Source organism: Sphaeroforma arctica (genome assembly GCF_001186125.1).
Source record: "Sphaeroforma arctica JP610 unplaced genomic scaffold supercont1.420, whole genome shotgun sequence".
Taxonomy (NCBI): Eukaryota; class Ichthyosporea; order Ichthyophonida; genus Sphaeroforma; species Sphaeroforma arctica.
This window is the reverse complement of record NW_014040138.1, coordinates 16,225-30,767: the sequence shown is the minus strand read 5'-3', so window position 1 is coordinate 30,767 and position 14,543 is coordinate 16,225. Positions and strand designations below refer to the sequence as shown.

The 14,543-nt window shown below is 45.9% G+C and overlaps 5 protein-coding genes across 5 annotated transcripts in view; 2 read left to right on the top strand and 3 right to left on the bottom strand.

Annotated features, from left to right (window-relative positions):
• Nucleotides 1-1,194, bottom strand: part of SARC_06083 (hypothetical protein) — a 10,878-nt gene extending 9,684 nt beyond the window's left edge. The window contains exon 1 of the mRNA XM_014300032.1: nucleotides 724-1,194. Coding sequence (XP_014155507.1) covers nucleotides 724-1,060 — 337 coding nt within the window. The 5' untranslated portion in view covers nucleotides 1,061-1,194. The remainder of the gene's footprint in view (nucleotides 1-723) is intronic.
• A 1,811-nt stretch (nucleotides 1,195-3,005) lies between these two features.
• On the bottom strand, nucleotides 3,006-3,557 carry SARC_06082 (hypothetical protein; the record flags this gene model as incomplete). Its single annotated transcript, XM_014300031.1, has 1 exon — nucleotides 3,006-3,557. The coding sequence occupies one exon, from the start codon at nucleotides 3,555-3,557 to the stop codon at nucleotides 3,006-3,008; it is 552 nt and encodes a 183-aa protein (XP_014155506.1).
• Nucleotides 3,558-4,973: 1,416 nt separating this feature from the next.
• On the top strand, nucleotides 4,974-6,131 carry SARC_06081 (hypothetical protein; the record flags this gene model as incomplete). Its single annotated transcript, XM_014300030.1, has 2 exons — nucleotides 4,974-5,081; nucleotides 5,103-6,131. 2 exons carry the CDS (start codon nucleotides 4,974-4,976, stop codon nucleotides 6,129-6,131), a joined length of 1,137 nt encoding a protein of 378 aa, XP_014155505.1.
• A 334-nt stretch (nucleotides 6,132-6,465) lies between these two features.
• Nucleotides 6,466-7,416, bottom strand: SARC_06080 (hypothetical protein; the record flags this gene model as incomplete). Its single annotated transcript, XM_014300029.1, has 1 exon — nucleotides 6,466-7,416. The coding sequence occupies one exon, from the start codon at nucleotides 7,414-7,416 to the stop codon at nucleotides 6,466-6,468; it is 951 nt and encodes a 316-aa protein (XP_014155504.1).
• Nucleotides 7,417-13,619: 6,203 nt separating this feature from the next.
• On the top strand, nucleotides 13,620-14,061 carry SARC_06079 (hypothetical protein; the record flags this gene model as incomplete). Its single annotated transcript, XM_014300028.1, has 1 exon — nucleotides 13,620-14,061. A coding segment is annotated over one exon (333 nt), but the record flags the coding sequence as incomplete, so codon positions are not given.
• Between the last annotated feature and the right edge of the window lie 482 nt (nucleotides 14,062-14,543).

Below are 14,543 nucleotides of genomic sequence, written 5' to 3'. Positions count from 1 at the left end.
TAATAATAATATAGTATAGTAGTGTAGTGTAGTGTGTGTGTGTAGTGTCGTGGTTCGGTAGTGTTAGTAGTATAGTATAGTATATATATATATATATATATATATATATATATATATATATATATATATATATATATATATATATATATATATATATATATATATATATATATATATATATATATATATATATATATATATATACATATACATATACATATACATATACATATACATAAACATGTATACATATACAATACATACATATACATAGACATGACTATATATACATATACATGCATATATATATGTAAATATATTTATACATATACATATACATAGACATACATATACACATGTATGTATGTGAATATATACATATACAAAAAACACGTGTACACATATATACGAAAAATATATATACATATAAACATACACATACATATACATATATATATGGTAGGTATCGCCGTAAGCTGTCAAGTCCCATAACCGCATGCTACAGAAAAAATATACACCCGCTCGACCAGGCAATACATCACACTCGGCGACTGAGAAACATAAATATACGACAAAATAGTAGAAGCTAACCCCTCAAGATAACGCAAGCCGGGCTCACCTAACCATCATAAAAAATTACAGCGTGCAATGTTCGTATGCAGCGACAAACTAAACCATACTTCCCTTCACGCTATAAACAATTAAACAAAAGAATCCACTTACAAGGCGCCTTGGGTACTCCAACACTGGGTCTTCCTGGCTTAGTCAACGCCGCCTGCACCGCACTGTTGATAGCGCTGCCGTGCTGTCTCATACCAGACTGCAGATTGCTTCGGAAAATCTTGTCATTGGGGTCCTGAATGGCCCGGGGTGCAAACCCACCCCCACCCCTACCCCCACCACCCCCTCTGCCACGGTCACTGTAACCACCACCACCACCTCTGCCCCGGTCACTGTAGCCTCCACGGCCACCCCGGTCACCACCACCACCCCGTCCACCGCGGTAACCTCCACCGCCGCGACCGCCGCGATCACCCCCTCGCCCTCCTCTACCAGACATTGTACAGATTGGAAGCAGGAGATTGCAGTGTTGTTTTTCTTTGTCGAGAGTGCAACAAGCTTATGCTCTACTGCCTTGTGAGTCAATACACTATAATTTGAGATGTGTAACGGAGTGTAGTGTACTCACTAGCACATATTACGTTAGCGACCGTAATAAAATAGCACGGAGGCCGCACCTCGGATTTTAATATTACACACTCGCACAAGAGACGAGGGATCAAATAAATACTGTTCTTTAGGTCTCTTGCATCTACCCAACTTGGGCCTTGGGAAGTAGGTCCCTTTTCTTTTGTGTGCTCTGTACTATAAATATATCACTGGAGCTGAAATGAACCGGGAATATCTATTCGCCCAGAGAGGAAAACGTAAGCTGTTAAATATACCCTCCACCGGTGAGAAGGGCTACTGAGCAGTACGTTTTGAATTGTCCTTGACGATCAATACCTTTTCACTATATTTTGTGGCAAGTTGTGATTTTTTTGGGGGGGGATTTTTTCAAATTTATACATACGAGAGGCAGAGGCTCTGGAGTCTGGAGAGGCTATGAAATTAGGATAAAGATTTCGAGTAAATACGTAATTGTACATAAACAGCTTTTTTTTTTCTTCACGACCATCTTGATGATGTTTTTTTTTGTTTTTTTGTTTTTTATTTCTTTATTTAAAAAAAAAAGGTCTGACAGTCTGCTGAGACATGAGAAACTGGGGGGAAATTTTGGGCGCTGCCCAGGTTTTAGAATCACAACATAGTTTTTCCTTCACTTCAACATAGTTTTTACTAAACTAATATATCGGAACACAGCAGGATGAGATATAGACAATATTCAATACCAAAAGATAATAAAGACACTTCTTTAGTAATTGAGTTTGTATTGTCCATTAGGATATGGGCCTTTATTCGACATATTTTTTGAATTACATTTATCATGAACGACGACGCTGCCCCGACCACAGTGCTCCGTAGTCGCTGGACACTTCTGTCCCTCAGCGGTGATAACCACGATGACTGGCTAGCCGACCTCCGTGTTGCCACCTCCACCGCTAAACAGAATAAGTTACCAGTTTTCGAATTTATCTGAGAGGGTCAACCACAGACCCCAACTGGACAAACCCCGATTGTGTACCTACCCGCTCATGTTCACTTCCGTACAGCCCAATTCCGTGCAACGACCACTGAAGATAGTACGTATGCCCGTTGTGCTCGTTAGATACACCTCTTTGACTCTTTATCTGATGAACTGCGAAATTCACTTGATCCCGATGAAATAATTTCTGTCCGACCCATGGACACTACTTCAGGTCCTACGATGTCCGCTACTATTGTGATGCCTATCAATTTAGCTTAATATCCAAGACGATGAAAAGGAAGTACCTTCATTTTGGTATAAAAAACCCCATTGTTTGTGTCCAAACGCCTTTTTGCCTTCATTTCATGCCAAATCGAAAAATGCCTTTATTTCATGCCAAATGTAAAATACCTTTTTTTCATATTTTGGAAGATGTGCAGGCCGTGGCCCCGGAGCTGGTGTATGATGACCTGGAGGGTCAGGCGCTTGATGTGAAGTGGAACAGCCCAAAGCCAAGCCCAAGTGTGCCGCGGCTACGTGTCTGGAACGGTCCAGGTCCGCCCGAGCAGCGGGGGGGTCACGGTTGCAGTACAGGGCGGTGGGTGCGGGCGGTCCCAGACGGCTGCGTGCCGCGACCAACCCGCTGGCCACTCTGGATTGGTCCAAGGGTGTGTCGGCCCAGTTTGATACGCACGACATTACCCACAACCATTCAAGTCCAATACTCCACGAAAGTCATTTGAGATATTACCGCCGGTCAACACAGGGTCCAAGCAGGAGCAGCACTACGACTCCCCCCGTACATCCACATCCAAACGACAGCAGACTCAACAACAATCGGATCCCTCAAACCACAGAGGATACGGTTTCGACCGCACTAGACCCTACAGTCGATCGAAGGCACAGTCCGACGAACGCCGGCGGCTACGCAGGCAGCAACAGGCTCAAGAACAATCGGATCCCTCCAACCCCCACGTAGTACCACAACCGCGGGTTTTGTGGTACAGGTCGGTGTGACCGGTTGTGCCTGTGTGCAGTTGCCGTACTTTTTTGGCCGGCGCTGCATGTACTCGGGACGCTTCAAAAGTTTCGGCATCAGTGTGTGCTTGGGTGTACAGGGGGGCTTTGTGGATGTGTTGCCGCACAGAGAAATCGATGGCACGTAGCCCTTGGTTCCACAGTCGTACAGCACACACAACACCTGACGCTCCACGTACATGCGGTTCACCCGACCCTTCTTGGTATTAATGGGCAAATGGCTTTCGGGTGTGTCTGGCTTGCGCATAAGCTTAAAGTTTGTCTTGTTTGGCAGCGTGATTACAATGTGTGTGTCCTGCACCTCCAGGGTCTCAAATAGGACCCCCAGGTCACAGTATTGGCCGTGGCGGTCTTTGAGGTAAAACACGTTGTCTCTTAGGATGCCGCTCATTGTAGCAATGTTTTTTTTTAAGTTTTGTGGAACGAAACGAATGGTATAAAAAAATATATATATTTCTTAAATTTTTTATCGACCTTTTTTTGTAGTAGTTGATCCCCTTAAGTCCGTATTCAAAAAGTTATTCTTTTATCTTTTTAATTAAGTATTTTAATTTCATTCAGTATTCGTCACCTGCACACACATCTTCAGATCCGCACCAATCGTCATGAGTCGCAGCACGTCAAAATCGGTGTGTGTGTGTATGTGTATGTGTGTGTACATATATATATATGTAAAAAGAATTACATTTCCCGTGTGTCGGATCTGACCTATGAAGAACTTGTGGACACGTTCTTCGTGACATTTTCCACCCCATGGCAACAATGTACACAGCTATGCACATGGAAGTAGTGGCTTCCCCAGTGTCGGGGTGCTGGGTCTCGGAGACAATGGAAAGGACCATCCAAAGTCGCTACCAGACACGGTCGCGCTGGTCAACCTATACACCCCCGTCCGCAACTACGGGTTCCGACCGCCGAGTCTAAACTGTCCAAGAGGCGATGGTTTACAATGTACATGTAGAGGCGGTGTTTCTGATTATGAATGCAGGAGGAGCACTGGTAAAGGACAATTTATTTAGAAATTGGAAATTTTATCTAGAGGAGTCAAATGTGCGGCCTTCTTCCGATTGTACGCGCGCTCTTTTAATCACCTCGTCCACACGCATATTTCCTGTCGCTTTGCGCTTCTTATGTGGTACACTTTCAGTTTTCATTCTGGTCCAAATATCAACCACGATATTATAATATCCCAAGACGAGTGCGCGGTAGACGGTAGAGTTCGTTATAGGAACACCGGCGTTTCGTAGACCGACTATCGATTCAACTCTCGAGCGATAGTTGGGTCCAACAACATACTTGACGACCGTGTTGTAGGAACAACTTATTTTGTGATCCATCATCAGCTTGATACTACGTAAAATTTTCACCCTCGTCTCACTACTACCATCCAGTAGCCGGGAGACCAGCGAGCAGGAGGATATTGGAATCCCCTCGGCCTTTGCGGCTCGGATCACGCCAAGCATGTCCGCGCGAGCAGCTACATCACCATCCAGTAGACGGGAGACCAGCGAGCCGGAGGATACTGGAATCCCCTCGGCCTTGATCGCGCAGCTGCCGACCATCACGGTCTTGGGGGGCGACGAAGCCTAGTGGGGTGGCCCTATGGTGCGATGTGCTTTGAACTTGAGCAGGCTGCGGGCCCTTCAAGCAAACCCTACACCCTAAAGGCTCATAGGACACGATTGATCGATTGGTCGTCCATTTGCAAATCCAAATTGGATTTGTAAATCGAGTATAAGTAGTAGTGTTATCGTAACTTTACAAGTCACAAGTTTAGAGATTCAAGATATTCAAGACACACGGAAGAATGAAGGGAATCATAATCAAGAAGACGCCGCTGGACCTTATACTTGGCGGCAACAAGACCTGGGGGATCCGCGGTTCGCCAGCGACACACCGTGGCTTTGTGGGCCTAGTAGAGTCTGGGTGACAAAAGGTGGTCGGGTTTGCCAAGTTGGTAGACTGTATCAAGCTGGACAACGAGGTGTTTGCAAGCCACTCGGACCGCCACGGGTCGCAGGCCCTGCACAGTGGGTACAAGACGCCGTATGCGTGGGTCCTGGAGTCGCCCGTGCGGCTACAGCGAGCGCTCCCGTACCAGCACAAGCAGGGGTGTGTGATCTGGGTCAACATTGACGACTCTGTGGTTGCCGAGTCGATGGTGCAAGCGTACATTGACTCCAAAGCCGGCCCAAGACCACCCGAGGAGGTTGCCGTTGTTGCCAGGGTCCCCGAGCCCCGTCCGCTACCACCGCAGCCACGGCCTGGAAGGAGTGGTGGTGATCATTTGACAGTGCTTGAGCACCTCGAAAAGCACGGGTACGCCGTGGTGCCGACGGACCTGGACGTGGCGCAGGCGAGGGCATACTTTGACGCGGAGATTGCCAACTTCCCCGAGTTCAACGCCGACGCCAGCAAGTATGTACTGGGTGGCTTTGGGGCGCTCGGGAACCCCGCGTCGTTCCACAACCCCACTGTGCGCCTACTTAGGGTGTGGGCGCACGCGATCATCAGACCCCTCCTGGCGCCCCTGGCTGGAACACAAGGTGGGCCAATGTACTTTGAGCAGGTGGTCGACCGCATGATGGTGCGACAGAAGGGCGAATCGGCCTCGGCGGAGGCGTGGCACCGGGACGAGGCCAAGCTGGCCGGGGCCGACGATCTCGTGTTTGGGGGCTGGTGGAACCTGGACTCGACGGCTCAGTACTTTTCGTGCATCGCCGGGTCGCACAAGGTGGTGTCTGGCAACAAGGGGTTTGCAACCGTCAAGCTGAGCGCAGAGCTAAAGGCGCAGATGCGGCGGGACCGGACGAAGGTCAGTTTCGTGCGCGGTACATCAACACACGATTCCGTACAAGTTGTGTCGCAACACCGTTTTTTCAAGAAATTCGGAAAAAAAAGTTTCGTGCGCGGTACATCAGTACACGATTCCGTACAAGTTGCGTCGCCGCTCTTATACGCATAAAAACTAAATCGGTGAATGGTTTTATTTGCGAGCGCGAACATGGGAGTACCAACCAGGTTTTGTTTTTCCACAGTTCATCATTCAGCCTCGAGTGATGAACTCAACGCCACGCGCCGCACAAAAAAGTTTCGTGCAAGAAAATCGGGAAAAAAGTTTCGTGCACGGTACATCAGCACACGATTCTGTGCAAGTTGCGTCGCAACACCGTTCACATTTTTTTCAAGAAAATCGGGGAAAAAAAGTTTCGTGCACGGTACGCAACATCGATGACAATAATTTTCGTGCACGGAACACCAGCGGACGATTCTGTGCAAGTTTTTTTTCGCAACACCATTCACAATATTTTCGAGAAAATCGAGAAAAACAAGGTGTCACTGAAAGCGTGTGCAGAAACAGTCACGTTCGCGGTCTGCTTGTACACAATACCGTCGCGGACAAAAAGTGTCAACACACGCATCGGAGTGGCGACGTCATCATACGACTTGTCAAACTGTCCCTTCGAGACGCAGGGGAAACGGTCGGTGTCGTCAAACACACGCACGGTTATTGCCGCCAGTTCGTGGTCGTTTACCCACTCGTCGAAAGGCACACGCACGAGCTTCTTCTTGCCGCGTCGATTTTTGACGCGCTTGACCATGTCGCCGTCGCAGTCCATAAACCAAACGGTCGGTGCAAGTCCGGTCGAGCCGGTGGTTTTCTTTTGCTTCAAGGACACAACGTTCCATCGTGAGACTCGGTTTTCCAAAACCTGATTGGAGGTCCAGGTATTCTCCAGACTCAACACCGGCACGTTGTCGGCTGCACCTACAGTGTCTGGCAACTCGGCACGGCACTCGGGACACTGGGTGCTGGACTGCAACCAGCGGCGAATACACGTGCGGTGGAAGTCGTGTCCACAGGGCAGACTGGATACAACGTTTCCGTGGCCGTCTTGTTCGAGGCAAATACTGCAGTCGGCAATTTCCACGGTACAGTCGGGTAATGCTAGCACCGCCAGTGGATCGGCGGCCGATCCCTGTACGCACGACAGCGAGTGTCCGTCGATGCCCGATGGGCCGTTGATGGTGCGTGTCGGACCACCCACGTATTTGCGCTGCAGCGTGCGCAACTTGTGATGAATCAACCGCACGAGACACTCGGCCTCGGGTTCGTGGCGAACGATACGTTCCATGCACAGTACGGCCTCGACACTGATCGGCGAGTCGTCGTAGTCCAGAATAAAGTCAACCACGGCGTCAATAACTGCGAACCGGCCAATGGCGTCATGTTGATCATTAGGCATCATATTGTGAATTCAATTTGAAAGTTTGGAATGCCTTAAATACCAATTTCGGGTATGCGTCACATCATTCTCATACATTCATGAATCAGCTATAATTCGTGAACACCAGAGAATTGGTTTATTCTTGACACCTATTAATTTGTTCACACAGAGTAAGCGAAATCACGTGTACTTTCAACCAATGCCGGTTTCGAGCCTCGACCAATTGGATATCGGGACAACCTACTGTTCAACTTTGTGGACCTAACCAAGTACTATGTGATCGACTTTGGTCTGTCCAAGCGCATCGGAAAAACCAGCAACGGGGTATACGAATATTTTATACGTATATACTTGTGGGTGGATGTACTATATGCGTGTATATTTTATATGTGTATGTGTCTGTGTATGTGGATATATATTTTATGTGTGTGTCTGGGTATCTGGATATGTATATGGAAATATTTACGCGGGGTTTTTTTAAAAGAAATAATTTCATCTTTTCGACTAGAGATCCAGAATGATGCCGTCGTACTGTGATCCCTCCAGGTTGAGATTACCCGCAACCGTCGCAGTCTTCTTGCAACCCCAACCCCGTCACGGGCCAGCTGGCGTCGGAAGCACCCGTGGTACCTCCAACCATTGATCTCACCCCCAGCAAGGCCCCGGTGATTGTGGACGCCGTGAATCCCCAACCGACCACTGTTACCGTAGATTTCGCGACAGCAAGCTCGCCTTTGCTCGCGTTCTACCATAGGCACTGGCACGTACCATTGAGTTCGCGATAGCAAGCTCGCCTTTGCTCGCGTTCTACGATAGGCACTGGCACGTACCATTGAGCCTACCGTAGATTTCGCGACAGCAAGCTCGCCTTTGCTCGCGTTCTACCATAGGCACTGGCACGTACCATTGAGCCTACCGTAGATTTCGCGACAGCAAGCTCGCCTTTGCTCGCGTTCTACCATAGGCACTGGCACGTACCATTGAGCCTACCGTAGATTTCGCGACAGCAAGCTCGCCTTTGCTCGCGTTCTACCATAGGCACTGGCACGTACCATTGAGTTCGCGATAGCAAGCTCGCCTTTGCTCGCGTTCTACCATAGGCACTGGCAAGTACCATTGAGCCTACCGTACGATAGCAAGCTCGCCTTTGTGCGCGTTCTATCACCGGTGACCCTTGGGTGTGTGTACTACCCTCACACCAATACTACCGCACAGGCACGCACTAGGGCACGCACAAGTACTTACTAATAGAGGCCATATTGTCTCTGGTCCAGTGACTTGAACGGTAGACACTTACCTGTCGGTATTGATGGTACCCGAGCAAGCCACAGTCAAATCACCAGGTTATCGTGCTTCTGACGACAAAATTGCAAAAACCATCGCCTTGTGTCCGGCTCAAGCGGACACAAAATTGCAAAACCACAGCCTTAATTGCAAAAACCATCGCCTTGTGTCCGGTTCAAGCGCACACTCTCGTCGAAGGTCCCCAGCACCGCCGGGTATACGGTGCGACCGTATAGTGTATACGGTGCGACCGTATAGTGTATACGGTGCGACGACCCCCTAGGGCGCGCACAAATACTACTAGGGGCACGCACAAATACTACTAGGGCGCGCACAAATACTACTAGGGGCACGCACAAATACTACTAGGGCGCGCACAAATACTACTAGGGGCACGCACAAATACTACTAGGGGCACGACACAATTTGTGTCCGGCTCAAGCGGACACAAAATTGCAAAACCATAGCCTTAATTGCAAAAACCGCCGTCTGTGTCCGTTTGAAGCGGACACGTATCCGGTGACCCTTGGGTGTGTGTACTACCCCCACACCAATACTACCACACAGGCACGCACTAGGGCACACACAAGTACTTACTAATAGAGGCCATATTGTCTCTGGTCCAGTGACTCGAACGGTATAACCGTTCGAGTCATGCCTGTTGGTACCGGATAGGGCTCACGTTGTCTCTTGCGTCGTGACTCGAACGGTAGACTCTTACCTGTTGGTACTAAATAGAGGCCATATTGTCTCTGGTCCAGTGACTCGAACGGTTATACCGTTCGAGTCATGCCTGTTGGTACCGGATAGGGCTCACGTTGTCTCTTGCGTCGTGACTCGAACGGTAGACTCTTACCTGTTGGTACTGAAGGAGCTATATGTGGTGTGAGGCAGATTCCTGGTGCCCGAGCAAGGACGGTTCAAACGGACACAAAATTGCAAAACCACAGCCTTAATTGCAAAATGTGTACACAAACTAAAAAAAGGTATTATACATCTGACATGAAAAAAAGGCGATTTTACATTTGGCATGAAATAAAGGCAAAAATCAGTTTGGTATGAAAAGAAGGCATTTTTACATTTGGCATGAAAAAATGGTAAATATGCCACTAAATAAAGAGTATTTTGCGATGAAAACACGCGCTGCGTATGGAAAAATCGCTGTACTACGTTAAAACGTATTGCTACCAGCCAAGATAATTCCCTGTCATCGGCATTCATCCAAGACATTTACTTTCTGGCCTTGACCAGGCCCTCAAGATCAAGTCCGACAATTTCTTGTCACCAATGACTATACCAACATTTCTCTACTTCACAATTGTGAGTAAATCGAGACATGGCAGTATTTAGATCCCAATGCCGCCATCTTGGCCTCCGTCTCGTTCGTTCGCCGTTCCCTTTTATATAATACATGACTTCGTTGTCGAATAGACTTTACCATGTATCCCCTTCTTATTGACGGCGGGGTATGGTCAAAACCAGGTAAAACTTAATAAAGAATGTTAAGTCTGAAATAAGTGAACTCAGTCAGAAGTGCTATTAGGAATGGTGTTACTGCTATATTTATTAATCACGATCCTAAGTAGAACGAAACTTTCTCTACCATTGCGTTGTGTGAAAATACCCGTCTCTATGGTTTCAGTTGAGTCATCACTTCTATCTCATTAATTTCTCTAATCCATTAATCGGTCCGGTCCTCTGGTCCTCACCTCGAATAATCGCCTAGGTCCGGTCCTCTGGTTTGGACCTAAAATATTCCCGTAGGCCTGGTCCTCTGGTCCAGTCCTAAATTCCTCTGTAAGGGTAAATTATCTCCACACTACAGCTAAACATTTACTACTTGATGTTGAAACTGGACATACCTTCCCTCTTCTTCTCGCTAATGATTCAATGCTCACCCACGTTACCACCCGGGGAGTTCTTTCTGGCTTAGGGCTAACCTATCTCAGCCCTTTCCTTTCACAGCAAATAGTTGTTTCCCAAAATAGACTTCAGGACAGTGGGCACCGCTTTGAATTTTTCATCAACATGCGTATATGCCTCATTCATCACACAGACTCATCACTCTCATTACGCGAACAAAGGGAGGGTATAGCAGTACTTATCACTGGCTTTGAACGCTTGCCACACGCAATTCTCCACCGCCAAGTGACGCTGACCTCACTGACTCGGACGTCAAGAAGAATCGCCTCCTCCACCCGACAACACCTCTATTCCTTTGCCAGTCCCACCTGATACTTTTACTCCAACTACTCCGTCCGTGGCATTATTGCCATAATATTATTATTTTTTTAGGGATTTTTTTTTTAGGGATAATATTATTTGAATGATATAACACACTCCTTATGCAATACCGAACAAACATTTGCAAACAGTGACAGAGTCGTTACTGTGTTCTGATAACGGTAGTGAGTTTTGTACCGATGTAATGGAGGCACTTATACTCGTATCAGGCATGACACATAGGCGTGATGTTCCTTTTAAACCTCAAACGCAGGGTGCAAATGAGACTCGTCATAGAGAACTGAAGAAACTATTGCGTACCGCACTAGATGACGTTGAGGATATGTGGTCTTATCGTTTGAAATGGGTTCAGACTGAAATGAATAACTGCATGAATCCTCAAACCGTTTCATTATTTCTTTGGCCGCTATAGTGAATTGCAAGCAAAGTTTGACAAAACTGCGCCCGAGAAATACGTTACTCCGTGGCTACAAAAGTTCGAGCATATACAAAACGTTGTTTACCCCTGTTTACTCGAGCACAAAAATCACGTAATACTTAAAGCGTATGACAGATGGAATAACACTAAAAACATTGTTTAGTTCAAAGTTGGCGATTATGTTGACATTATAAATCGCAATGCTTTAGTAGCCGGGCCTCCACATTAGACTCTATGTTATAAACATACTCTTAAGCAGTACGTAAACTATAAACGTACTCTTAATAGTACGAGGAACTTAAGTTTCCTAAAATGGTTTTTTTTAACGGTTTTTATTGATTAAATACCTTTTCTATTTTACATATCAGATATTTGGATAAGGCCATTAAAGGGCCAGATAAAAATGCCAAAGATATGATTTGGACTATTTCTATTAATAGAACTATGTTAACTTCCAAATCTATTTATATCTGAATACTTCGGTAGCGAGATGGCTCAACCGAATATAGGTTTCTAGGGACTATTAGCGCTACCTAGTTTAACCTCCGTTCAGCCAACCAGATGTGCCAGTCTGATAAAGGCTAAGTCGGTAGTTCTTGATAAGTGGCAAGTTATTATTTAATGTTTCTAAAGATAAGATTTTATGAGTCTCTCGGATTCGCCCCAACAAAACACTCCATAGTTTCTAATAGAGCGACAACGAAACACTAAATAAAATCCCTTCGGCGAAAACAGTACTGAGAGGATTATATATAGGCAATGTCTCAGCCTCACAATCGCTCAGAGTATTGCTGTTTTCACGAGGCATACCTAACTTTACTAAAAGACTCATTTCGTTACTTATTTCGAATTTAACTATACTTAGACTTAACCTAAGCGTTAAATTACTCTAAGGCGTTAATATCGCCTTGATAGACTGAAACTTACAATGCCAACGTTACCGAACTCTTTTCTAAGACAATTGGACCTTTTGTTATTTCCTACCATGATGAGAAGAGTGATACCTACGAAGTGAATAACATAGATGGTACTAGCACAACTAATCTAGGCGCTCACCGTATCCTTACCTCCGAACTTTCATTCGCTCGCTCATTTGATTATGATGTCCCAGTTATGGAGTCACAAGTCAGAGATATAATTGACAAAACATCCGAAGACGGTAACACTTACTACAAGACCTGTTTTATGGATGGGACAGTAACTTGGCTAACCTCCGATGCGTTTTGTGAATCTCGCGACTTCCTTCGTATTTTTAATAAGAAATGAAATAAACGTTTACATAAAAACACACGAGATAAACGGAAAGAGTTTCTTCAGGTGACTACAACCCTTGATGGATCTGAAATTCCCTATTTGCCACCTACTTCCTATGTGACTAAACTTTCTGATCTGCTTACCAACAGAGCAGAAAGTTCTTCGAACATACTTACTAATGAAGAACAAACCATTGGCTATTACCTTACCAAGTAATAAACGTAAGGCGACTACATCGGAAATGGTTGCTGGACCAAATACTAAACGACATAGAGTACAACATGAGTCTTAAACTCGTACATATAGGCACATACTTACTCGATAAGCCATGACCGAAACCGTTGTACTTTGGTTTTTCGCTTTACAAACTAGATCGTATCTTAACGTACGTCCGTAGTCCTGAAAGCTACTGGGGGCTATGTAGAAATACAGCGTCCGGTCAGTCTAAAATATCAAGATCAAATGAGATAACACATTGGTTTTTATTTGTATTTAAAATAATTCAATACAAGTTCTTTTTCTAATATTTCCAAAGTGTTCTAAATTCACTTTGATGGCTCCAATAGCCTGAGTATTAGGTATGACTCATCTACCTGGACATATTTAAGACGATAGTAGATGTAGGATATTATAAACTAGATTTTTTTATTTCTGATCTACTACTTACAGGTTTTGGTCTTCCCGCCAATCTCCAAAATCCAACACGTCTGTTTTCTTTTTTTCTTCTTTTCTTCAGAAGGAACTTTATTTATATTAGCTAATGTATTAACTTGACTTACGTTCTTATGTCTATCTACAAATTAGACATGTGGTCATGAACACTTAGTACTTCTAGTGAAAATTATTCAATAAAGAACAGCTAGAGGTACGTCCTGTGTGATCGCAGATTTTAAGGCTCTTAACAAGAGGCAGTCCCGATCATTCGTACACAAGCTACCACTGCTAATTCCTAACTGACTTATATTGTATCTTAGTTTATACAACATAGTTTAAAAACATAGAAATATCCATCGAAGTTTACAACCCGGAATTTCCCAAACACTGGCGCGTCTGTATAGAGGGCAAGCTGAAACGAAAGGCAGTTCCTCATCACACCTCCGACACAATTTATGGGCCGGTCAAGCAGATTGACACTGACCTGCAGCGCCCTATGCCCGCTGACCGCTACGGCAACAAGTATACGTTGAACATGATTTGTGACGGCACTAAGTTTGGACTTCACAGTGTATTAATTACTCAACCAAAAAAACAGGCGCGCCACGACTTCCACGGTATCTGGAACCTCCACAAACACATTGAATCATTTCTTCAGCATGTAGAACAACCACCGTACTCTCACCCGTCTCTGACAAATTAGCAGATGTTCCCCATACCCCGGCTAATCATGCTGTTGAAGTACTACTTCCAAATTTCGGTCCAAACCGAGTCATCGCGCTTGTTGGTTCCGCCTATGATACTTCCGATCCCGGCCAGCCAGCACATACCGAGTGCATCCGTGGTCTGGTGCGGCATTGGCTCACCCCCAACTTTGCTCATCGACCGAATTATGACGGATAACCTGGTCCTACCCGGTATTCCGTACTCATCTGTCCACCCTACTATCCGCATACTACAGTCCCCGGCTTCCACTATCTACACCCTTCTCGAAGCCACGGCCGCACTTGATCATACGTTACCCAAAAGTATTAAACAAGCTCAACGCACACCTGAATGATCGTCATGGCTCTCGGCTATCCAAGCAGAACACAAGGCGCACATTTAGAACAATCTTGCGGACATAGTTACACCGGAACAGGTCCCACCGGTTACCAAGATCATTCATTCCTAATACGATCTTACACGAAAACACGATGAACACGAGAGTCCTACTATTTATAAAGCTAGGATGGTGGCTAGGAGCGGCCAACAGGTCGAGGGCGACTCATTTCATGACACGTATGCCCCAGCA